General features: G+C 49.9%; 9 protein-coding genes across 9 annotated transcripts; 6 read left to right on the plus strand and 3 right to left on the minus strand.

The window, feature by feature from the left end:
- Positions 1–10: 10 nt before the first annotated feature.
- AUEXF2481DRAFT_2250 (uncharacterized protein) lies at positions 11–709 on the minus strand (the record flags this gene model as incomplete). Its single annotated transcript, XM_013491174.1, has 1 exon — positions 11–709. The coding sequence occupies one exon, from the start codon at positions 707–709 to the stop codon at positions 11–13; it is 699 nt and encodes a 232-aa protein (XP_013346628.1).
- A 395-nt stretch (positions 710–1,104) lies between these two features.
- Positions 1,105–3,989, plus strand: AUEXF2481DRAFT_36795 (uncharacterized protein). Its single transcript, XM_013491377.1, has one exon. It carries the CDS (start codon positions 1,194–1,196, stop codon positions 3,639–3,641), a length of 2,448 nt encoding a protein of 815 aa, XP_013346831.1. The 5' UTR covers positions 1,105–1,193; the 3' UTR covers positions 3,642–3,989.
- Positions 3,990–4,011: 22 nt separating this feature from the next.
- On the plus strand, positions 4,012–5,550 carry AUEXF2481DRAFT_36796 (uncharacterized protein). The gene is made up of 2 exons (XM_013491378.1): positions 4,012–4,946; positions 5,047–5,550. The coding sequence occupies exons 1-2, from the start codon at positions 4,252–4,254 to the stop codon at positions 5,453–5,455; spliced, it is 1,104 nt and encodes a 367-aa protein (XP_013346832.1). The 5' UTR covers positions 4,012–4,251; the 3' UTR covers positions 5,456–5,550.
- A 783-nt stretch (positions 5,551–6,333) lies between these two features.
- Positions 6,334–7,369, minus strand: AUEXF2481DRAFT_477520 (uncharacterized protein). The gene has a single exon (XM_013491594.1). The coding sequence runs from the start codon at positions 7,100–7,102 to the stop codon at positions 6,461–6,463; it is 642 nt and encodes a 213-aa protein (XP_013347048.1). The 5' UTR covers positions 7,103–7,369; the 3' UTR covers positions 6,334–6,460.
- Positions 7,370–9,200: 1,831 nt separating this feature from the next.
- AUEXF2481DRAFT_94997 (uncharacterized protein) lies at positions 9,201–14,287 on the plus strand. Its single transcript, XM_013491544.1, has 2 exons — positions 9,201–10,211; positions 10,261–14,287. The coding sequence occupies exons 1-2, from the start codon at positions 9,325–9,327 to the stop codon at positions 13,994–13,996; spliced, it is 4,623 nt and encodes a 1,540-aa protein (XP_013346998.1). The 5' UTR covers positions 9,201–9,324; the 3' UTR covers positions 13,997–14,287.
- Positions 14,288–14,475: 188 nt separating this feature from the next.
- Positions 14,476–16,882, plus strand: AUEXF2481DRAFT_86275 (uncharacterized protein). Its single transcript, XM_013491530.1, has one exon. It carries the CDS (start codon positions 14,897–14,899, stop codon positions 16,835–16,837), a length of 1,941 nt encoding a protein of 646 aa, XP_013346984.1. The 5' UTR covers positions 14,476–14,896; the 3' UTR covers positions 16,838–16,882.
- A 240-nt stretch (positions 16,883–17,122) lies between these two features.
- AUEXF2481DRAFT_95000 (uncharacterized protein) lies at positions 17,123–18,994 on the minus strand. The gene is made up of 3 exons (XM_013491545.1): positions 18,885–18,994; positions 17,708–18,837; positions 17,123–17,654 (listed from the first exon to the last, which is right to left on the minus strand). The coding sequence occupies exons 1-3, from the start codon at positions 18,911–18,913 to the stop codon at positions 17,239–17,241; spliced, it is 1,575 nt and encodes a 524-aa protein (XP_013346999.1). The 5' UTR covers positions 18,914–18,994; the 3' UTR covers positions 17,123–17,238.
- A 331-nt stretch (positions 18,995–19,325) lies between these two features.
- Positions 19,326–20,640, plus strand: AUEXF2481DRAFT_62541 (carbohydrate esterase family 4 protein; the record flags this gene model as incomplete). The annotated part of the gene is made up of 7 exons (XM_013491477.1): positions 19,326–19,481; positions 19,533–19,595; positions 19,647–19,817; positions 19,869–19,909; positions 19,960–20,243; positions 20,295–20,312; positions 20,366–20,640. 7 exons carry the CDS (start codon positions 19,326–19,328, stop codon positions 20,638–20,640), a joined length of 1,008 nt encoding a protein of 335 aa, XP_013346931.1.
- Positions 20,641–21,044: 404 nt separating this feature from the next.
- On the plus strand, positions 21,045–23,014 carry AUEXF2481DRAFT_86278 (uncharacterized protein; the record flags this gene model as incomplete). The annotated part of the gene is made up of 2 exons (XM_013491531.1): positions 21,045–21,487; positions 21,534–23,014. The coding sequence occupies exons 1-2, from the start codon at positions 21,307–21,309 to the stop codon at positions 23,012–23,014; spliced, it is 1,662 nt and encodes a 553-aa protein (XP_013346985.1). The 5' UTR covers positions 21,045–21,306.
- Between the last annotated feature and the right edge of the window lie 38 nt (positions 23,015–23,052).

A 23,052-nucleotide genomic window follows, 5' to 3' on the forward strand; every position in this document is an offset into this window, starting at 1 on the left:
CTGTACGAGTTTACGAGGTTCTTTGGCGGACCTCTCTCTCCTCTGCTCGTACGCCACCCAGCGCATCTTGGACCAACTCTCTCAATTCCCTCTGTGTCTCTTCACTCTGGAAGTCAGGTCTGGCAGCCAACTCATCAATCCTCCTCCTGAATTCCGGATCCGGAGCATCACCCATCTCATCCTCTGCCATGGTGCCCAGATCAATCTTTACACCGTTAGGAAGTGGTGGCGGTGCGCCAGCTCCATTTGTGCCATTTGTCGTACCCGCAGCAGCTTGTTGTGCACTAGGGTTGCCTGTTTGCGACAAGACGCTAGCCGCAGCACCACCCTCCATCAGCCCAGCCAGGTAATTTGCAATCTCTGGATAATCCCCCTCGCTTTCGAATTTCTCAGCCGCGGTCTGGCCTTCGTCGTTCTTATGCGTGGTGTCGACGTTACATTGCTCAACGAGGAATTTGGCCATGTCTAGTGTTTCGACGCTGTAGAGGCAAGTTTCTCCGTCTTCGTCTACGAGGTTGGGGGAGACGTTGTAGGTGGTGAGGAGGGTACGAAGGACATCGGGGTGGTTGTAGGATGCGGCCGCGTGGAGGAGAGAGTAGCCGTGGCGATCTTGCTGTGAGGCGAGGTTGGGTGAAGATTCGAGGTGTTGGAGCACTTCATTGGGTTTGTCGACTACGAGGTTGAGGAGTCTGTCGATTGTTTGCGCCATGGTTATTTTTGGTTTGAGGATCGATTTGAGGAACGTGAAGAGTGGATGGTGTTTTGCGACAGAAGTTGAGAGCTTCAAGTGGTGATGCGAAATTTGGCGCGAGACTGATGTCAGAATTGGTGCCCCTCAGTCGAGAGAAGTTGCCGTTTCGTGACACCGCCCGAGTCATGCGTCGGTGTCTGCATCTCGATAGATCATTCTTTCGACAGCGCAACCATTCTCATGATCAATCATGTCAGTGGGTATCGTAGTGGGGTTAGATATCACCACCGCAGAATTTCAATTATCTCTGAAGTGGGGATGACGATGGAGTGGTGAGGTGAAGAGGAAAGAGGATTACAGCCGCCGTCCATTCCAAGGCAGCGCTAATGACTCGGAATTTCGTTCGGGCCTCTAACAACTTTCTTGCCATTCCATCAACTTTCATCACGCATAAAGTTGATTCGTTTCCCTCTTTGCCCCGACCTTGATTTGAGTTTCAATCATGGCTTACCGTAATGAGGCTCCCTACCGTCCTCAGGATGCTCATGAGGTCTCTGAGATGATCCGCGGCCTGACCAGCCATATCAAAGGCAACGGTGGAACTGGTGGTTTCTCATGCAAAAAGGCTACTTTCGACGTAGCAGGCTCAAGCATCAAGGTCGATTCCTGGAAGATGCAAGATTGGGATTATAAGAAGCCCAACCTCCCTACTTACGCCAGAGGTCTTTTTACAACCACAAACTCAAAAGGCGAGCCCGAAATTGTTACCAGAGGATACGATAAATTCTTCAACCACGGCGAGGTCAAAAAGACCGAATGGAGAAACGTCGAGCAAAACACAAGAGGCCCTTACGAGCTCAGTGTCAAGGAAAACGGCTGCATCATCTTTCTTTCTGGTCTCGAGGATGGCACTCTTCTGGTTTGCAGCAAGCACTCAACCGGAGCTCGTGATGACACCGAAGTCAGTCACGCTGTGGCTGGTGAGAAATGGGTCGACAGACATCTTGCTTCTGTCGGAAAGGCGAAGAAGGATCTCGCTGCCCAACTTCGCGCCATGAACGCAACTGCTGTTGCTGAGTTATGCGATGATGAGTTCGAAGAGCATGTCCTTGCATACAACCCCGAAACCGCCGGTCTCTACCTTCACGGCATCAACTTAAACCTCCCCGAGTTTGCCACGTACCCTCATGAGCTTGTCGACAGGTTCGCATCTGAATGGGGCTTTAAGCACACCATGTTCATCACAGAAAACGACATCTCAACAGTCAAATCCTTCCTCGACAAAATCGCAGAGACTGGAAGTTACCATGGCAGAGAGACTGAGGGTTTCGTCGTCAGATGTCAGGCACGCGAGACACGAGATGCACCATTCGAGGACTGGTTCTTCAAGTACAAGTTCGAGGAACCCTACCTCATGTACAGACAGTGGAGAGAATGCACAAAGGCCATCATCGCAGAAAAGCCGCCCAAGTTCAAGAAGCACAAGGAGATTACAGAAGAATATCTCCACTATGCCCGTAAAAGACTGAAGGAGGACCCCAACCTCGGAAAGGAGTACAACCAAAACCATGGCATCATCAAGCTTAGAGACGACTTTTTGGCGGAACGTGGCCTGAAGGGCTCTGACATAATTCGTCAGGAGCTTGAGAAGGGCAATCAGCACGGCATGGGTGTTGATCGTAATGTTGTGCTTGTACCCATTGCAACCATCGGTTGCGGTAAGACTACTGTTGCTCTCGCGCTCTGTAAGCTGTTCGGCTGGGGTCACATTCAGAACGACAACATCACATCGAAACCGAAGCCAATCAAGTTCGCCCAAGCGATTTGCGATGGACTCATAGATTACCCAGTCATGATCGCTGACAGAAACAACCACCAGCGTCGTGAGAGAAAGCAGATCATCGACGACGTGTTAAGAACCGTTCCTCAGGCTCACTTTGTCGCTCTCCACTACGTCCATGATCGCGCCAATTATGATCAAATCAAGCAGGCGACACGAGAGCGTGTATTGAGCAGAGGAGACAACCATCAGACTATCCAGGCTGGCTCAAAAGGACAGCACGAGATCATTGGTATCATGGATGGCTTCATGGGCCGTTTCGAGCCTGTCAAGGCTGAGCGCGAGCCTGACAACTCGTTTGAGCACATCATCGATCTTGATGTCACCGCTTCATCGCGTGAGAATCTGGAAGTCATCGTGTCTCAGCTCAACGCAGAGTTCCCCAAACTCTTTGGTGCGATGCCGACAGGTGAAGATCTTGACAGAGCCATCGAAGCGGCACTGAACGACTACAAACCTGATATCAAGCATGAGATTGGTGGAAGCAACAAGTTCAAGAACAAGGCTCTCCAGCGCGGTCCCAACGGAGCAAACGGACAACCAGCACGAAAAGCTCCCAAGCTCGAGTACTTCAGTGCAACACTTGATCCCAAGCGTGTTGCCAGTATCCTTGACGCAGTCTTCCGTGACGCTGATTTCGACACTGCAAAGACTTACCACGAGTTACATACTCGGAACCGTGTTCAGTCTGAGTTTCATGTCACATTGATGCATCGTGCATCTGCAACTCAGCACAAGGATTACTGGGAACAGCTGACAGAAGCCCACACCAACGCCGCAAACAAGCCCAATGCTGCCCCAGAGCCCGTCCTTGGTAGCTGCAAGGTTTTACTCGAACGTCTTGTCTGGGATAACAGACTGATGTGCTTTGTGGTTCGTATGATTCCTGACGAAAAAGACCAGGGTGGTGTACAATGGCGCAGTGTCAACGACACAGCTCACATCACAGTCGGCACAGTCAGCCCGGATGTGAAGCCCAAGGAGAGCAATGACTTGCTGAAGATATGGATGCAGACTGGCAGTGGTGGTAGCACTGGCATCAACGAGATCAAGGTCAAGGGCCAAGTCGAGCTCCCAGCTACTATCAAGAGTGTCTTGCAGAAGCATTGAGTGTTTTTGATAAAAGAGGTGGTTATGTCCTGATGAACACTATTAGCATGGGATTACATGGTCGGTTGTAGAAGCGGAGGAGATGGCGTTGCTGGGATTCATCGATTGCAACAAAGTATTAGCTACAGTATACACTGAGCAGTGATGAATGTCAGCTTCTATTGCTGTATTCTGCCATGGCTTTCTGCTCCATCGTGTAGGCTGAAAATTATACTTTAGACACGAAAACACAAGTCGTCGTCGGCTAGGTGAACCTCTGATTGGTCACCAGCCCTACCGGATAAATTCATGATTGCTGGATAAACTGTTTCTCGTGAAAGATGGAGCCTCCTCCGCAAAAGTTTAACCCCTCCAACGTTCCATCCCACCTTCCAGAACCTGACCTGCATCTTCTTCATTCTTTCGTCTGCATTGGAAAATCGACGTCGTACAAATATTCTCTGCATCCCTTCAGTTATCTCGGGAGATACAGGACCTTCTGGAGACTTGAACTTTAGGAACAATCTCACCCAAGGACCAAAAGATAACACACCTCGAAAAGGACAGACAAACAATCAAACAACTGACAACATACCTCCACTCCTAAAACATCAAAAATTCACTTCCAACCATGGCCAATTCAATCCATCGACCCCGCAGCGACCTCACCAAAGAAATAACCCCCATAGTAATGGGCGGAGCAGCATGGTCCCACCAACTAAACCCGGACGCAGAAACGCGCCCCATAATCCCCGTCATCCTCAAAGCCTTCTCCCACGGCATCCGCACAATCGACACATCACCCTACTACGAGCCCTCTGAAAAAATCCTCGGAAAGGCCCTCGCAAACCCCCAAATCACATCGCTTTACAACAGAAAAGACTATTTTCTCATGACCAAAGTTGGAAGGATTGCCAGTGAAGAGTTTAATTACTCGCCTGATTGGGTTAGAGAATCTGTGGAGAGGAGTTTGGAGAGGTTTCAGACTGGGTATTTGGATGTGGTGTTTTGTCATGATGTGGAGTTTATTTCTGATGAGGGGGTGGTGGCTGCTGTTTCTGCACTTTGGGAGTTTGTGGAGAAGGGAAAGGTTAGGTATGTAGGTATTTCGGGCTATCCCATTGATAAATTGGTGAGGGTGGCGAGGAAGTGCAAGGAGATGGGGAAACCGCTTGACATTGTGCAGAATTGGGGACAATTGACGTTGCAGAATACGAGATTGAAGACTGAAGGGTTGAGGGAGTTGAAGGAAGCGGGAGTGAAGGTGGTGTGTAGTAGTTCGCCTTTGAATATTGGCTTGTTGAGGGCTCAGGGTGTGCCGATTGGGTAAGTTTGATTTCCTCTTCTCTTTTTTCTCCTTCTCGACTTTCCATCACACTTTTCACACATCCCCCCTATACACATCAGGTACTGACAGAAAGCAAAGAACACTCGGAGACTGGCACCCTGCCCCCTCTGGTCTCCGTCAGGCAGCCGCAAATGCAGCCACTTATGCAGCAAAACACAACGATGACCTAGCTAGCCTGGCTCTCCGCTTCGCCGTCCGAGAAACCGCCAACAAAGACCCTTCTCTGCCCACTATGTCCCTTATCATGGGACCTGGCAGTGTTGAAGAAGTAGAGTCTTGTGCTGCTGCTGCAAACAGCGTTCGTGATAACAGCGCCAAAGGAGAGTTTGGAGACTTGAGAGATGAAGTCGTATTGGACAAGGAGGGAGAGAAGAGCGATGAGAAGTTAGTGGAAGGTGTGAGGGAGATTCTGGGAGAGTGGATGGATTTCTCCTTCATTAGTCCGCCCGAGGGGTGGAGTGTTAAGGAAGGAAAGATGATGAAGTGAGCGACCGGTCATGGTGTGTACGTTTGTTTGTTGTATATTAAGTCTCCTTAGGATGGAATACATAGATATATAGTTGCAAAAAGGTCCCCCTTCCCTTACTTCCTAAGAACAAGTCGTAACCATGAAATCATCATGTCTTCTTACCACCCATCTACAGACCCTCTCGGCGCTTGAGGGAGACATCCTTAACCCCCGCTTCCGTCACTCGCCGGTGTCGGCTCGTCTGCGTGACCCGGTTATCGTCCTCGGTGGCATACGGGAGCAAACACCGAGGACCAAACAAAAGACAGCAAGCTGCCCAATGTTATTCATGTTAAGCTGTATATAAGTTTGAGACATTCTGGACGGGCGTTTTTCTTTCATAGTTGTGAGGTACGGCGGTACTTGTGGTGGGAACTTGGGGAGATAGAAATATTCCAAAACCATTTGCGTCTGTCTGGGAGATCAGGTTGAAGATTTTATTCTTGAGCCTGTCTGATCCTGGATAGATGCAAGAGGTATCATTGTGCCCGCCACGATTGTTTGCTATTGACGGGCGTATTGCCATGTCGCTCTCAGGTGCGGCTTGCTATCATGCAGGTAAGATCCAAAGGGCTTTTGATACCGAGCGAAGACGTGGGAAAGTTCATGCATCCCATTATGTGTACTGTGGGATTACGACGCTATCGTCACTGTTTTCGCGTCTTTGTGAGGGCCATTCCTGGTGTTTGACACGATATTTCTCTTCAATGGGCCAGAGTCCAGGAATCTAAGCTGATAGATCCAAGAGTCATGCATGTGCGAAGGATGACCTGCCAAGGCTAGGCGTAGACATCCAAGCGCTCTGGTGCAGAGTCGATGAGATCAAGGAGTTTTGGATCCATGATCTTCGCCATCTTTGTAATCTTCTTACAATCTGCGCATAGAAGGAACGCGAGAGAAATGTGTAAGCCACAAGCGCTATGCCGGGCAAGCTATTACACGTATAGGTTATGACTCACTAATTCTCAGGCATCTTGAGAAGACTCATGGACATCTTGCCGCCGCTGGGGGCGGACATGGTGCGGACGTGACCTTTACTTGAAGTGCGAATCGCAAGTCTCTCCATGTCGGGTACGGCGCCTTCGCCATCATGACCATTTGTCGAAGTTGTAGTGCCATTGGACACGACTGTAACGGTAGGGTCTTGCTCGAGCACGCTGGTAATGGTGCCTTCACTGCTGATCTCGAGAATGACGATGAGATTGTCGTGAATGCTTGCGTCTCCACCTCACTGCTCCCAATGATCTTCAAGATCTTCGGCAGTACCTTCGGCAAACTCAGGCTTGCAGCTCTCTTGGTAGTTGAAGGTGTTGTTAAGCTCATTGAATAGATCTTGCATTTAAGTCGGAGCAATAAAGTGGACCAATCTTGCGTTGGCCAGTTTGCACCAGGAAAGTTCAGCATGAAGACGGTATTTTCCAGCTTTGTATCAGTGTCCTTCGGCAGCGCTGAGTATGCACGACAAGAAACATTTCCAATACATAGGGAACCCAAGTCTGATGGCTTCCCGCACGACAGCGACGCATCGGTCAGAGTCACCGCTCTCGCACAGTTTCCAGCCCTTGTGGCGGACCACGGGAGACGGGTCATGCCTAGGGTCAGCAGGGGTGTCGACACAATACTCATCGACTTTGATGTTTGGGTATTCCTTCACAGCGACGTGAGTGTTGAGGATCTCTTCAGTTGTGCTATGGGCGAGAAGGAAGTGATTGACTGGTCATTTGTGAGCTGGAAGACGAAGATTGGTTTAGCATGGACTGAGAGTGTATGCGGCACTGATCCTTCACATATGATCGCGTCTGATCTTCACTCGTGCACTCACAGGTCGCATTGAAGTGACAGGATGAGATATCCCTCCTAGTCGCTGCTCAGCACGCGTTGAGACCATCGAAACTCTCACATAGATTTGCCCGGCGTCCACACTTTCGTGGTAATCGTTTTCTTACCACTATCGCTCGTGCTTTCCGGTTTCTATGCTCTCACAGTGATAGCTGGATAAGAATCGAGTGCAATGCAGTGGTCGACCTTAATATCAAATCAAGCCTGAAGAGGGGCGGTGTATCGTTGTTGTTGACAACGCAGCATGCAGTAAGCATCGTAGGGCTGATGTCGTGTCTCTTCCTGTGACCAATTCCCGCTGCCCTGCTCATGGTATGTCTCATCAGCCGACACTACCTTGCTTAGACATCGTGGTCGCGCTGTCAGTTGAGCATGCAACAGAATTGCTAAGTGAGGCAGCAGTCGGCCACGGATATGGACAGCATCCGTGAGTAAAAGCGGATGCTGGAAGCTCCATCGGGAAACAGGATTCCGAGCCATCTTTGTAAGCGCGGCGGTTTTGCGTGCATCTTGTGTCGCACAATCTACCCCTCATCGATTGCCTAATCTTGACAGATTGATCGCCATGTCGCTCCAGAAGTACGCAGTACGAGGTGCGGCTGAACACTAGGCGTGTGAATGTCGAAGAACGCTCCGCGAGGATATGACAGTAACAATGCTTGACAGGCTATCAGGCTATGCATTTTATGACTACTTGTGATAAACAGACGTGCCTAGATGTCCATCATAACGTCATTACGACTCAGTGGTTCGCCTGTTTGCGATCCCTGTTGTCAGGATCAGGCGAGACCGAATGCTAGATGAGATGGAATCTTATCTGGACAATCCACACTGCACAGAAAAGAAGGCTTCAGGGCGTCAAAAGCGAGCTTATACGAATACGAAACTGTCAAGTAAAAACAGAGTTCGGTACATCTATCCAGCAGAGTCAGCACCTCTCGCGTGCGCATCCTGCGCCATCTCAGCTGCTTTGCCATGCGATTATGAGACCACTGTATCTGCAACGAGGTCCCAACGCGTTGGAATAGCTGCTTCTAGGCGCAATCTCTCCGTTTCTCGTATCATGCTTGGGAAGCGACAAAGCACCAGGTGTAATCTCCTTCTGCAATGTTTGGTGCAATGTAAACACGTCCTCCTGAAACATGCGGGCAGCAACCACGGAGTCCGTGGATTCCTGCTGACAGTAGGCAAATTTTGGGCTCGTACTCGTACAGAAGAGCCCCTGTCAAAGACGCGATTCAGTTGAAGAGACCAAGAGCCGGGGAAATGTACGGCGATCCCGCGCGGATAGCGTCCATCCGAAGACCATTTCCAATCACGTTGAGAGATTGCTAAAGACGCGGTGCCTTTTGCTGCAAGCAAAAATCCCTTTTCGAACACCGGCGGGACAGCCCTCGCACAGAGTTTGCGAAAATGCTGGGCTTTCGTCTGTGGTAAACCGTTCGTAGGCAATGGATATGAGAATTAGTACGTCATGACATCCGCGCCAAGTCGTCCGAATAGGACAACACAAGATACAATACTCGTGAAACTGCAGGACACGATTGGAGTAGAGCCATGCAATTAGCCTGGATCTGACATGGTAAACTGTGGGATTGCCAGCATCCTTCACGGGAAAAAGCAGATGGTACGATATGTCGACCGATATTCTCCAGTTCGGATGCTGGCCTTCCCGAGTTGGGGGGTAGGAAGTGGGCCTTCCCGCCCGGAATACCTTCTTACAGAGGAGCTAACGTTGGTCCGAGTCGGTTTGAATTGCCCCTAGCGCATCTTGGAGAGGCCGTCATCTACGCTTTCGTTGTCACTGCTTCGGCCTAACGCCTCAGCATCCTCTGGCAATATTAAGGTAAGCCGTTCGCCTTTCTAGACGACATCTTTTGTTCCTCGGGAATTCGTCTGCATACCACGGCACATACCTCGACCAGCAGCAAATACCTGCTTGCAAACAGGGCTTGTCCCTTCGAACTTAATCCCAGTTAACCTTGACGACATCTAATTATTTAATAAACATGTCGCTCGTGGGCAACTTTACCTTCAACAACTACGATGGTGAGAACCAACGTAGTGGTGTCAGTGCCCTTGGAGGTACTGCATTCCACGATGAACATCACGACCAAGCCGACCACTCGACTCGGGATACATTGAACCCTAATCGTCACGCCGAGCACTCACGCATTCCTGCTTCTCGCCAAACCTCGAGGACATTCACAACCGAACAGCCCGATCTATCACACTCTGGCATTCACGATGGCACATATTACCCTGACGGCATCCCACCATCAGATGAGAAGGTTGAGCTTGAGCCAGCCGAGTCACCATCATCATCTCAAAGCGAGGCCGCCTACGAAAGAGACGAGAAGGTTCACGATCTTGCAAAGACATTGAGCCGTACCATGTCGCAAGCACCTGACGACCCATTCACATACGACGAGGATTCGCCGCTGAATCCCAATGGGCCCAACTTCAAGGCCCGAGAATGGGTCAAGTCAATGTACAAGCTGGGTCAGAGAGAGGGCATGCAACAACGTACTGCTGGTCTTGCTTTCAAGAACTTGAACGTCCACGGTTTCGGTGCCAGCTCGGATTACCAAAAGACTGTGTCCAACATTGCTCTTGAGGTGGTTGGAGGTGTCAAGAAGTTGATGGGTCTTGAGAAGCCTAGAAGAATTGATATTCTTCGCGACTTTGAGGGCATCGTCAACCCTGGCGAGATGCTTGTTGTTCTTGGTCCTCCGGGTTCTGGTTGCTCGACGTTCCTGAAGACGGTGACTGGAGAAACCCACGGCTTCAATGTTGACGAAAAGTCTTATCTCAACTACCAGGGTATTGAAGCTAAGGATATGAACACGAAGTACAGAGGAGAAGCCATCTACACTGCCGAGGTAGATGTACATTTGTAAGGGGAATTTTTGAAGCATTACGATGGATATAGCTAACTTGAACAGTCCAAACATGACCGTCGGTGATACTTTGTACTTCGCAGCTCGCGCCCGCGCCCCCCGCGATGTCCCTGGCGGCCTGTCTAAGGTCAGATGGGCTGAGGCTAACAGAGACATGATGATGGCCACCTTTGGTATCTCGCATACCATCAACACTCAGGTTGGAAACGACTTCATTCGTGGTGTCTCAGGTGGTGAAAGAAAGCGTGTTTCGATCGCCGAAGCTGCACTGAGTGGCGCCCCTCTGCAAGCTTGGGACAACTCAACTCGTGGTCTCGACAGTGCTAACGCTGTCGAGTTCTGTAAAACCCTCCGCCTTTCTTCTGAGTTCTTTGGCACCACTCCCATGGTTGCTATCTACCAAGCTCCCGGAGCTGCATACGACCTCTTCGACAAGGTCATTGTTCTTTACGAGGGACGTCAAATATTCTTCGGCAGCGCCACTGGTGCCAAGGGTTACTTCGAGAACCTCGGTTTCGATTGCCCTGATCGTCAGACTGATGCTGATTTCCTCACCTCCATGACCTCGGCTCAGGAGCGTGTAGTCCGCAAGGGCTGGGAGAACAAAGCACCCAGAACTCCTGACGAGTTCGCCGCTTGCTGGAAGGCTAGCCCCGAACGTCAACGCCTGTTGGAAGAAATTGACGAGTTCGACAGAAAGTACCCCTTTGGTGGAGAATCGACTGAGGTGTTCGCCGCATCTCGCAAAGCACAGAAGGCCAAGGGTCAACGCACTGCCTCTCCCTACACTTTGTCATACACTCAGCAAGTCAAGCTGTGTCTCTGGCGTGGTTTCCAGCGTCTGAGAGGAGACCCTAGTCTGACTTTCACTCAACTCTTCGGTAACTTCATCATGTCTCTCGTCATTGGATCCATCTTCTACAACCTCGACAACGGCACCAACTCTTTCTACAGCCGTGGCGCCCTCCTCTTCTTCGCTATCCTCATGAACGCTTTCGGTTCCGCCCTAGAAATTTTGACGCTGTACGCTCAAAGACCCATCGTCGAGAAGCACTCTAGATATGCTCTCTACCATCCTTCGTCTGAAGCTTTCGCTTCCATGCTCACGGACATGCCCTACAAGATCCTCAACGCCATCATCTTCAACACTACACTGTACTTCATGACGAACCTTCGTCGTGAACCTGGACCTTTCTTCTTCTTCCTACTGGTCTCTTTCTTCCTGACTCTGACCATGAGTATGTTGTTCAGAACTATCGCTTCTGTCTCACGTACGCTCTCGCAAGCCATGGCTCCAGCAGCTATCTTGATTCTGGCTATTGTCATTTTCACTGGTTTCACCATTCCCACCCGCTACATGCTTGGCTGGAGTCGCTGGATCAACTACCTTGATCCCGTTGCTTACGGTTTCGAGGCTCTCATGATCAACGAGTTCCACGGCAGACAGTTCCCATGCTCGTCGCCCGTGCCATTGTATGGAACATACGACCAGGGCACTCAAGTTTGTGCCACTGTTGGTGCTATTGCTGGCCAGAACTTTGTTGACGGAGATGCTTACATCAATTCTTCATTCGCGTACTACCACAGTCACAAGTGGCGCAACTTCGGTATCGTGATTGCCTTCATGATTGGCCTTATGTGCTTCTACTTGACTGCCACCGAATTCATCTCAGCCAAGAAGTCCAAGGGTGAAGTCCTGGTTTTCCGTAGAGGTCACGCGCCTGCTGTCCTTACCAAGAACAGCCCCGACGATCTCGAGGCTGCTGGTGCCGCTCAGACTGTTGCTGAGAAGCAGCATCACGACACCGATCCCGCCGACATCATCCAGAAGCAAACCGCTGTCTTCCACTGGGAGGATGTCTGCTACGACATCAAGATCAAGAAGGAAGACCGCAGAATTCTTGACCACGTTGATGGATGGGTTAAGCCTGGTACACTCACAGCTCTCATGGGTGTTTCTGGTGCCGGAAAGACTACACTTCTCGATGTCCTTGCTACTCGTGTCACTATGGGTGTCATCTCTGGTGACATGTTTGTTGATGGCCGTCAGCGTGACGACTCTTTCCAGAGAAAGACTGGATACGTTCAGCAGCAGGATCTCCATCTTCAGACTTCGACTGTCCGCGAGGCTCTTAACTTCAGTGCCCTCCTTCGTCAACCCGCACATGTTCCTCGCAAGGAGAAACTCGACTATGTTGATGAGGTTATTAAGCTTCTCGATATGGAAGAGTATGCCGATGCTGTTGTCGGTGTTCCTGGTGAAGGTCTCAACGTCGAGCAACGTAAGCGTTTGACTATCGGCGTCGAACTTGCTGCTAAGCCTGAACTCCTTCTCTTCTTGGACGAACCTACTTCCGGTCTCGATTCACAAACCTCCTGGGCTATCTGTGATTTGATGGAGAAGCTCACTAAGTCCGGCCAAGCTATCCTCTGTACGATCCACCAGCCTTCCGCCATGTTGTTCCAGCGCTTCGATCGCCTTCTCTTCCTCGCCCGTGGTGGACGCACCGTTTACTTCGGTGAAGTTGGCCAGAACTCGCACGTCCTTACCGCCTACTTCGAACGCAACGGTGCACACAAGTGTCCTCCTGATGCTAACCCTGCCGAGTGGATGCTCGAGGTCATCGGTGCTGCCCCTGGCTCTCACACTGATATCGACTGGCACCAGACTTGGCGCGACAGCGAGGAGTACCGCGGTACCAAGGCTGAACTTGAGAGACTTCGCACCCAACGCCCTCACGAGACCCAGCCCTCGACCGATCCCAACGACCAGACCAGCTACCGCGAGTTTGCTGCCCCCTTCGGTGTACAGTTCATTGAGGTCACTAAGCGTGTCTTCATCCAGTACTGGCGTACGCCCAGTTACATTTTCTCCAAGCTCGCTCTCTGTACTTTCTCCGCTTTGTTCATTGGTTTCGTCTTTTTCAAGGCCCCCAACTCCCAGCAAGGTCTACAGAACCAGATGTTCAGTATCTTCATGTTGTTCACTATCTTCGGTCAGCTTGTACAGCAAATCATGCCTCATTTCGTCACCCAGCGTGCTCTGTACGAGGTTCGCGAGCGCCCCTCCAAGACTTACTCCTGGAAGGCATTCATGTTGAGCAACATCATTGTTGAGCTGCCCTGGAATTCTCTTGGAGCTGTCATCATCTTCTTCTGCTTCTACTACCCCATCGGACTGTACCGCAACGCCGTTCCTACCAACGCAGTCACCGAGCGTGGTGGTCTCTTCTTCCTCTTCGTTTGGCAGTTCCTTCTCTTCACCTCGACCTTTACCAACATGGTTATTGCTGGTATCGACTTGGCTGAGACTGGTGGTAACATTGCCAATTTGATGTTCTCCTTGACCTTGATTTTCTGTGGTGTCCTTGTCGGACCTACCGTCATGCCTGGTTTCTGGATCTTCATGTACCGCGTGTCTCCCTTCTCCTACCTTGTCGACGGTATGTTGTCTGTCGCCGTCGCCAACACCGACGTCGTTTGTGCCGACAACGAATATCTCAATTTCAGATCTCCCGCCGGCCAAACTTGCGGTCAATTCATGGGTCCTTGGATCTCCAACTATGGTGGCTACCTCCAGAACAACCAGACCTCGGACTGTCAGTTCTGCCAAATTGCAGACACCAACGCCTTCTTGTCTGCAGTCAGCTCTTCATACAGCCACCGCTGGAGAAACTTCGGCATCATGTGGGCCTTCATTATCTTCAACGCGTTCGCTGCTGTTGGTATTTACTGGCTCGCTCGCGTGCCCAAGAAGGCAAAGAAGGCAAAGAAGGATTGAGTGTTTTGCTTAACTTGTCTGTCTAGTCTATGTTTTCTACCTCTCCACTTTGGATGAAGGTGCCTTTTGCATTTTTGGCGATTCGTGTTCGATTCATCTATTTGACCTGTCTATACCCTGTCCTTTCCCTACACTACACTAGAGGAGCATACATTGCAAAATTCGACATTTATTACTTCCTTTCATCTCAGTGCTTATGTTCTCGGGTGCTGTATCGTCGAATTTTCTGTGTGTCGCAAGTTTCGGTCATTTTGATATTGCTCATGCGCGTAGAGTCTCGCTTCTTCCAGGTCACTGCATAATCGTGAAGTGTCAATCAAGATATGTCAGATTGTCTATGCAGGTGTCTCGCGTAAAGTCCAATACCCAGGCATTCGGTATGCTTCGCAGTTTCTCAAGCACGTGCAATGACGTTGTCCAATCAGCATTCCTTCCGCCCTTGATTGCCTAACCGAACTTCCACTTGCCGTCCTCTTCTCCAGTGACCAACCAACAACGAGTGACACGCTGTGCTTACTGACGCATAAGCGCTATGAGTTTGCGGCCTCTGAGACAGAAACATATGGGCTCGGGGTGGTTTGCGTGCGTTCACGATGCTTCGACACGCTACGAGCAAACGATCGTCAGAGACTGCAGCCTAGATATCGGCCTTTGAAGCGCCAGCAACCAGAACAAGGTAGGTCCACGATAACAGGTTCGTGGAAGCTATATTTTGATGTTTCTGCTGTTCTTTTGCGGTGTATCGAATTCGCTACACACCAACGGCGTACGCATCTGACTTACTATACGTCGGCGGTGTTGGACTGCTTCGCCAACCCGACTTGGACACCGTGGTGGTACAGTATAAGATCCGTCTTTGCCGACTTCCTGCACAATTGCGTTGACTTCAAGTCGCACGACATGGATTTTTTCTCCGTCAGTCGTCAGCTTATCACGACCTTATCATCCGGCAATGATACCGATGTCAGCGATCTGCCTATCAAACTCCTTGAGGCAGTTGTCCCTGGCTATAGTTTGTTCGCTAATACCGCGCAACAATGGCTTGGCTTAGACATCAGTCTGTTCATGACCTGTATCGCCTTCTTTTTCATCGCCAAACGTGCCCTAGAATTCATCTGGCATCGTGTCTACGGGGCCTTCCTCGACCATCTGACAAGTTATGTACACATCGATGGTAGCGACGATCTTTATCTCACTATTCTCGAGTGGTTATCAGCCACACAGCCCGATCTTTCTAAGCGCTCGCTCGCTGCTCGTACGCAATACGGGTGCCAGTATGACTCTGATGACCCCGATGATGAAGACGGCAACGAGGACGTGGACATGCTCGCAAAGGTCGCGATTGGTGAACACGGCTACTTCAACTTCTCCAGAACTGCTGCCAAGGTTCCTCCTCGGTATGAGCCTGATCATGGCCAATTTTGGTTCTCCACTACACGCGGCACCTTTCTGTTCACCAAACGTCAATACACCACTCGCGGTAGCAACGGTGTCGAGCGCACAGAGTCTGCTATCGATTTCTGCTGCATCGGTCTCAGTACCAATCCAATCAAGCTACTTCTTGGCGACATCAAGGCTTGGACTATCCGCAAACAGAGCTCCAACACTGCCATTCGTATTCCGTGCGAAGATCGCTGGAATGGCTGGATGAGAAGTTCAGAACGTCCACCACGTCCTCTCGATACTGTCATCTTGGACCCGGAACAAAAGACCCAGATTCTACAAGACATGAACGAGTATCTTCACCCTTTGAGCTCGAAGTGGTACGCATCTCGCGGCATCCCATATCGTCGCGGCTACTTGTTCTCAGGACCTCCTGGGACTGGCAAGACTAGTTTGAGCTTCTCTCTGGCTGGAATATTTGGTCTCGATATTTACATCATTAACCTCATGGATCCCTCTCTGAGCGAGAGCACTTTGTCGAAACTCTTCAACAACTTACCGAAGCGATGTATCGTACTTTTCGAAGACATTGATGCTGCTGGCATACAAAAGCGCAACGATGATACCATCTGCGAATCCAGCTCGGAATCTGAGTCAGAGCTCGAAGATCCGGATGTGGAGTCGCTCAGTCCGTTACACAACAAGACTGTCATCAGAAGCATGCGCAAACGTGGTGAAGAAGTTAAGGACGAGCTCATCAACGGTTCTGAGGATTCTGCCAGCCTGGTTTCAGATACACCCATCACGGTCGGCTCCCTCGCCCGCGCTCTTATTGCCGCAAGCCGCCGTGCCTCTTCCACGTCTCCACCACCCACTCGTCACGAACACCGTCGTAGCCGCGAGCCTAAGGCACCTTCCACTACCGTCACCACCGAGGAGCCAGCATCCAAGATCTCTCTCTCGGGCTTGCTCAACGTGATCGATGGTGTGGCAACCCATGAAGGTCGCATCTTGATCATGACAACCAACCACCCGGAAAAGCTCGACCCAGCCTTGATCCGTCCCGGAAGAGTTGATATGCAGATCTCGTTCACTTATGCCTCTACCTCGCAGATCAAGAGCTTGTTCGTGAGGATGTATACCCAGTCTACAGGCACTGCTAATGGAAGACATTCGCCACAACTTGGAGTGGCAGGTGGATTAAAGAGTAGGAGTGGGCTCAAGGATGCAGAGGATACGCTCATAGACACCGAGTTGGAGACACTAGGTACAAAGTTCGCTCAGGAGCTACCAGAGGGCAAATTCGCTCCGTCGGATGTGCAAGGCTATCTTTTAATGTACAGAAAAAAACCGAGAGAGGCTGTGGAAAAGGCTGGTGCTTGGAGAGATTCAAAGCTTGCCGAGCTGTCTAGAAAAGGCAAGGGCAAGACAGATGGTCGTAGAGCAAGGAAGACTTGATAGGAAAGCATGAACAATACATTATCGGAGCTTGATTTTACGCACTTATGATTTTATTTCCATTAGATGAGTGAAACACAAATTTAATGATTTCCAGTATATTTTGATATTTTCTCAACATAAGAATAAGATAGGAAAGGGAGGTCGAGTAGTTGCCAGAAAATCTTCTCCTCGTGCTTTTTAGTTTTAGCATTTCGAGCGCTCTCAACTTTTCCATCACAAAACCGCGACTCGCAAATCAGGTAACGCGAGATTTCAATGTAAGCACTAAGGAAAAATCGGAATCTCGCTAAAGATTACTATCCGGAGTTTCTTGTTATTACGATTATCAATTCTATATAAACAAGATTGAAACCTCTGATAATGCAAGTAAGCAATATTCAGTTTCTGCCGCAGCATATTTAAGCCTTCCAGTCAAAAGCACTCTGCCAAGCGTGACCAGCTCGTAGCACTTTTCCATCTTGCCACATTCCGCCAATAATCTGCATGCCTACTGGCAACTTGACCTTATCGTCCTCTTTCGCAGGTAAGAAGCCAATCGGTATCGTCATAGCAGGCTGTCCTGTAGCATCAAATTGAACAGTGTTACTCGTCAGTCCCACAGTCGGTGCTATGGTAGCTATTGGGGTTGTCAAAGCTCCATGTTTTGGAGCAACAAATGGAGTCGTGGGAGTGATGAGGACATCGTACTTCTCGAAGGCTTTCTCGTAAGCAAGACGGAGCTGACGACATAGATTTTGTGCTTTTGGGTAGAGGGCTGGGAAGCTGTCGATGAGGTATTTTCCGTTCAAGAAGATGTTCTTTGTGGTTGGGAAGCCTGCACTCTGTGTAAGTAGGGATATTACGTGATACTCTACGGTCGATGCTCACATTTGTCGAATTTCTCTTGTGTCCAGGGAAGCTTTGCCGTCTCTAGACCTGTGAGACCGTAGCCATGACGACCAGTCTGCTGGCCTTGGAGAGCCAAATAGCCGGAGATACGCTGTTGTATCGTCCAGATAGCATTACCCATCGGGTGCATAGGAATGGAGACTTCTTCTACCGTCGCACCCAGAGCTTTGAATTTGTTTGCTGCAGACAGGACAACGCTTTTGACATCTTTATCCAGCAACGCAATCTCGAAAGCTTCAGTGAGAATGCCAACTCGCATACCTTTCGCGCTATCGATCGATTTCAAATCGGCTGCGAAGGAGGTAGTAGCATGTTTGGGAGCACCGAGACTGCGATCATCTATGCCATCGTACCCGCTAATGGCATCCAAGCATTCGGCAACTTCCACAACAGTCCGAGCTAGAGGACCAGCGTGGTCATCAATAGGGTCATTGCTAGCAATGCCAGTGTATGGTACTAGACCATGAGTTGGCTTCAGCCCAACGCATCCGCAGAGTGAAGCAGGCACTCTGATACTGCCACCCTGATCAGCTCCGATGCCGATGTCGACAAGACCTCCAGCAACCAATGCTGCAGCTCCAGATGTACTTCCTCCAGCTGAGTAGCCCTCTGCGTACGGATTGTGGACGATACCTTGTGCACTCGAGAACGATGAAGTACTCTGACACCAGTTCTCACAGTGTGCAGTGCCAACGATCTCTACCCCTGCTTCCAAGGCCCAGCGAACGACTGTAGCATCTGCTTCTGGTATCCATGGGTCGATGATGTCGGTACCGAGGAGTTGAGGAACGCCAGCAACACATATACAGTCCTTGAGACAGACGGTTTTGCCTGTCAAAAGTCCAGATGGCTGTTTATCTTTGATAGAAAAAGTATGTGCCCAAGCATGACCAAGTACATTCTCGTCTAGAGTGGGCCTCTGGACATTTTTTCTAGGGAACCTCTCCAAGTCTGTTGACGCATGGAAGTCAGGCAACGCAGCTACTGTATCGGCACAATCATGTATAGCTGCGAGGAGTTTCTGATAATCGTCCTCTTCTGACTCGGGTACGCTGACATTGAGCTTGGCAAAAGTACTTCGTACATCTTCAGTAGATACTGTGTTTCCACTAGAAAGATTTCAGTATAGCACAGCAGGACGTTGAACTCTACATACGCTGAGATGGAAGTGAAGAGGACCGACATTGTGTAAAAGTAGCACGTATACCACCTCGGAGATGGACACCTGCCATACTTAGGCGTTTTGTAGTCCACGGCGTAATCGTGGTGGGGTGTATTATGATCGTCCGCCGAGGTCGAGATAGGGTGACAGCGTTCATATAGCTTATCAGCTCTTATCGCTTATCGCTCTACCATGATGTTCGAACATGAGGGGTTTGCGCTGTGATTCAGCGGCACATACTCCAAGTACTCCAACTATCTTGGAGATCTTCTTGAGAGATAGGGCGACTATAGATTAAAGCGATAGCTGTTCTTTGTGATTAGGTAGCCTGTCATGACAAGTATATAACAACTCCATTTTCGGTTCGAACAAAGCGTTTCGTCTGACATCAGATTATTACCTTCAATACACTCAACAATGTCGCTCACGCCTTCTATGATCCCGTCTAACCTGGACAGCATAGCTGACTGGAAGTGGGATGGCCACTATGATTTTCCTAGAGACTTGATTGGCTACGGCGAGAAGAGTCACAACCCGAAGTGGCCGAACAATGCGAAGATCGCAGTATCGTTCGTGATCAATTATGAAGAGGTCAGTCTCATAGAGAGAGGCATATATACCACCTGCTGATGAATTATCTAGGGGGCGGAAAACAGTGTTTTGAACGGTGACGTCCACAGTGAGAACCACCTGTGGGAGGCTCCGGTAAGTCTCTTAGTATACTGCTGCCAATAAGCAAAACTGAGAGTATTGGAGGGAGGTCCACCAAGAATCAAGGAACGTGCTGTCAATGTCGAGTCAGAATACGACTACGGTGCAAGAGCTGGTGTCTGGCGCCTTTTCCGACTGTTCAACAAACATGACATGAAGTTCACCCTCTATGGTGTTGGCAAGGCTCTTGAAGATAATCCAGCAGTGGGTCGCTCGGTGAGTAGCCATATTATCACGGCGAAATCATGCATTAACCTTTGATGGTAGTGCGTCGAGAATGGCCATGATGTTGCTAGTCATGCATACCGGTAATTTCTAGCGACTCCGCTGCGTGGGTCTTTCTGCTAACTATGTATAGCTGGGTCGACTACCATGACTTCCCTCCAGAGAAGGAGAAGGAGTATATTCGACAGGGCATTAATGCCATCAAGAATGTGACCGGCGAGTATCCCAAGGGTTGGTACTATGGTCGTCTGAGCCCAAAGTCTCAGGCGCTTGTCTGGGACGTGTACAAGGAAATGAACATTCCTCTACTCTGGATGTCGGACTCATACGCGGACGACGTGCCATACTGGGTTGATGTGCCTGCCGAAAAGGACGTCGAGAAGCCTGAGGGCATGCTGATGATTCCATACTCCTATGGTGAGTTCAATCCTCACAATTCTTGAATCCATTATGCTGATATTCTTGAAGATTGTAACGATTACAAGTGTAAGTCCGGCTTCTGCTCAGCGAGGTGGAATAACGATACTGACACGCTCCAGTCAACGTGCCCACCGGCTTCGGTAGTCCAACAGACTTCTATGACCACGTCAAGGGCGCATTTGACGTACTCTACGAAGAGGGCTCCGAAGGTTCGCCAAAGATGATGACTATTGGTCTTCACTGCCGATGCATTGGCAAGCCCGCTCGTTTCGCAGCGTTGAAGAAGTTTGTCGAGTACATTGGCGAGAAGGAGGGCGTCTGGGTCACGACGCGTACTGCAATTGCTGAACACTTCCGCTCTACTTTCCCATATAAGAAAGGTCAGCTTGCTTAGATAAGAGGTTGATGGAATTGTGAGGCTGCTTTTCGATGACTGTCGATGACGAAGCGGCCCGGGATGCCTTGCCCAGCCTTGTTTTCTTGAAGCCTTCCTTCTCTCTTCCTCCCAGCCGACATTTTTTCTACTCAACCACCCAGAATATATTGTTTAATCTTCTGCCTAAAAACAGAGACGATTCTCGTTGTAGGCCAGTGAGGTTCTGTTTTTGGCGCATCGATTAACTGCACCTGCAACCATTGCTACGAACAAAGAGCTAGGAAAATCGCTCCACGACATGGCTTGCAAGTCGTTGTCTTTGTCAAGAAGTTCAACTCCTCTTTGACGTCGGAGTGGTCGGACATGACTTTCCTCAACGACTTCGCATCCGCACTCCAATGCTTCTTCTCCTTTGATCCTCCACGTGAAACCTGGTCTAGGCGGCGAATTCGAGATGATGTTTGGCAGAGACCGAGCTCGCAACCCACAAAATTCTGGGGCGAAACGTTGAATTTTACGTATCAGAAATCTCTGACAGCGTCACAGGCAAATTTTACGGCCCGAACTAGGCCAGTCATACTCACAGGTGATTTCGTCGCTTTTCACTTGCCTTCTCTGTCTGTTTCATCTCATACTGTCCTGCAAGCTCGCGAACTCAATTGACCGATTGCCGATATATACATCATGGCGGACAACGGTATACAGAATGCTGGAGCACGACTCGAAAAAGAAGCCGACGTCAACGAGAAACATGCATGGCAATCAGATGCGAGCTCAGGCTCATTGGATCATGCCATTGAACGAGGAACCACACACCAGCTTTCTAGACAGCTCAAGTCTAGACATTTACAGATGATTGCTATTGGTATGCTCGCATGGGAATGAACCACCTCTGACTTTCAGCTGACAAGACCCAGGTGGTACCATTGGCACTGGGCTTTTCATCGGTTCAGGAACAGCACTCGCCAACGCAGGTCCGGCCGGAGCTCTCATTGCATACGCTTTCGTGGGAACACTAGTTTACAGTGTTATGGTGTCCCTCGGTGAGATGTGCGCATTCCTTCCTGTTACTGGAGCATTCACCGCATACGCCAGTCGTTTCGTCGACCCTTCGCTCGGTTTCTCAATGGGTTGGGTATATTGGTGGGCTTGGGCTTCCTGCTACGCTCTCGAACTCACCGCGAGTGGTATCATCATCCAATACTGGCGACCTGATCTGAGTCAAGCTATCTTCATCGGATGCTTCTGGATTGTTATCACGGCCCTCAACTTCTTGCCAGTCAAATTCTACGGAGAAATCGAGTTCTACTTCGCTCTTATCAAGGTCATTACCGTCCTCGGCTTCATGATCTTCGCCATCTGTATCGATGCTGGAGCTGGTCAACACGGATATCTTGGCTTCGAGACATGGAGAAACCCTGGTGCTTTTGCACCATACCTCGTCGATGGAGGCAGAAGTACTGCTCTTGCCAAATTCGTTGGCTTCTGGTCAGTCTTGATCCAAGCCGGCTTTTCGTACTCAGGTACCGAGTTGGTCGCCGTCGCTGCAGGCGAGACATACAACCCTCGCAAGACAATCCCCTCGGCTATCCGCAAAACCTTCTTCCGCATCATTTTCTTCTTCGTGTTTACGATCTTCTTCATCGGTCTCTTGGTCCCCTACGACAATGAACAACTTCGCGCTGGTGGTGATGATGCGACTGCCTCGCCTCTCGTTATCGCAGCCAAGCTTGCTGGTATCAAGACGCTTCCTGGCATCATTAACGCAGTCTTGCTCTGCACTGTTCTGAGTGCTGCCAACTCAAACGTCTACTCAGCTTCCAGAATTTTGGTCGGTCTTGCAGGTGAAGGCTTCGCCCCAAAGTTCTTTATGAACACTATTGGTGAGGTGCCTATGTACGCTGTCGGGTTCACATCTCTATTCGGTCTTCTTGGTTTCATGAACGTCTCATCGGGCGGAAGTGTCGCATTCAACTGGCTCATCAACATCAGTGGTGTTGCAGGCTTCATCGCTTGGGCATGTATCTTGGTCTCTCACCTGGCTTTCATGAGAATCCTGAACGCCAAGGGCATTTCCAGAGATACTCTGCCGTACAAAGCTATGCTTCAGCCCTGGTTCACCTACTACGGACTCTTCTTCTGGATCTTGATTATTATCACTCAAGGATTTACCGCTTTCATTCCTTGGGATACATCGAGCTTTTTCATCGCCTACATCAGTTTGATCCTGTTCGTTGTGCTGTACATCGGCCACAAGGCAATCGTCAGACCAAGCTTCGTCAAGCCTGCTGAGGCAGATATCGATTCGGGCAGAAAGGAGATTGACGAGCAAATCTTTGAAGAGCCAGTACCGACAACCTTCTTTGGCAAGTTCTGGGCATGGCTCTCATGAGACCAATTTTACGACGAAAAGCATGTCTGCGTTTCATC

This window comes from Aureobasidium subglaciale (assembly GCF_000721755.1).
Source record: "Aureobasidium subglaciale EXF-2481 unplaced genomic scaffold scaffold_3, whole genome shotgun sequence".
Lineage (NCBI taxonomy): Eukaryota > Fungi > Ascomycota > Dothideomycetes > Dothideales > Saccotheciaceae > Aureobasidium > Aureobasidium subglaciale.

Excerpts from the sequence above, each read along its gene's own strand:
- AUEXF2481DRAFT_36795 (XM_013491377.1), top strand. The coding sequence starts at position 1,194 with ATGGCTTACCGTAATGAGGCTCCCTACCGTCCTCAGGATGCTCATGAG.
- AUEXF2481DRAFT_36796 (XM_013491378.1), top strand. The coding sequence starts at position 4,252 with ATGGCCAATTCAATCCATCGACCCCGCAGCGACCTCACCAAAGAAATA. Across the intron at positions 4,947-5,046 it reads GCTCAGGGTGTGCCGATTGG|AACACTCGGAGACTGGCACC; the intron begins GTAAGTTTGATT and ends CAGAAAGCAAAG.
- AUEXF2481DRAFT_477520 (XM_013491594.1), bottom strand. The coding sequence starts at position 7,102 with ATGAGTATTGTGTCGACACCCCTGCTGACCCTAGGCATGACCCGTCTC.
- AUEXF2481DRAFT_94997 (XM_013491544.1), top strand. The coding sequence starts at position 9,325 with ATGTCGCTCGTGGGCAACTTTACCTTCAACAACTACGATGGTGAGAAC. Across the intron at positions 10,212-10,260 it reads GCCGAGGTAGATGTACATTT|TCCAAACATGACCGTCGGTG; the intron begins GTAAGGGGAATT and ends TAACTTGAACAG.
- AUEXF2481DRAFT_86275 (XM_013491530.1), top strand. The coding sequence starts at position 14,897 with ATGGATTTTTTCTCCGTCAGTCGTCAGCTTATCACGACCTTATCATCC.
- AUEXF2481DRAFT_95000 (XM_013491545.1), bottom strand. The coding sequence starts at position 18,913 with ATGTCGGTCCTCTTCACTTCCATCTCAGC. Across the intron at positions 18,838-18,884 it reads CTCTTCACTTCCATCTCAGC|TGGAAACACAGTATCTACTG; the intron begins GTATGTAGAGTT and ends AAATCTTTCTAG. Across the intron at positions 17,655-17,707 it reads ACAAGAGAAATTCGACAAAT|GCTTCCCAACCACAAAGAAC; the intron begins GTGAGCATCGAC and ends CACAGAGTGCAG.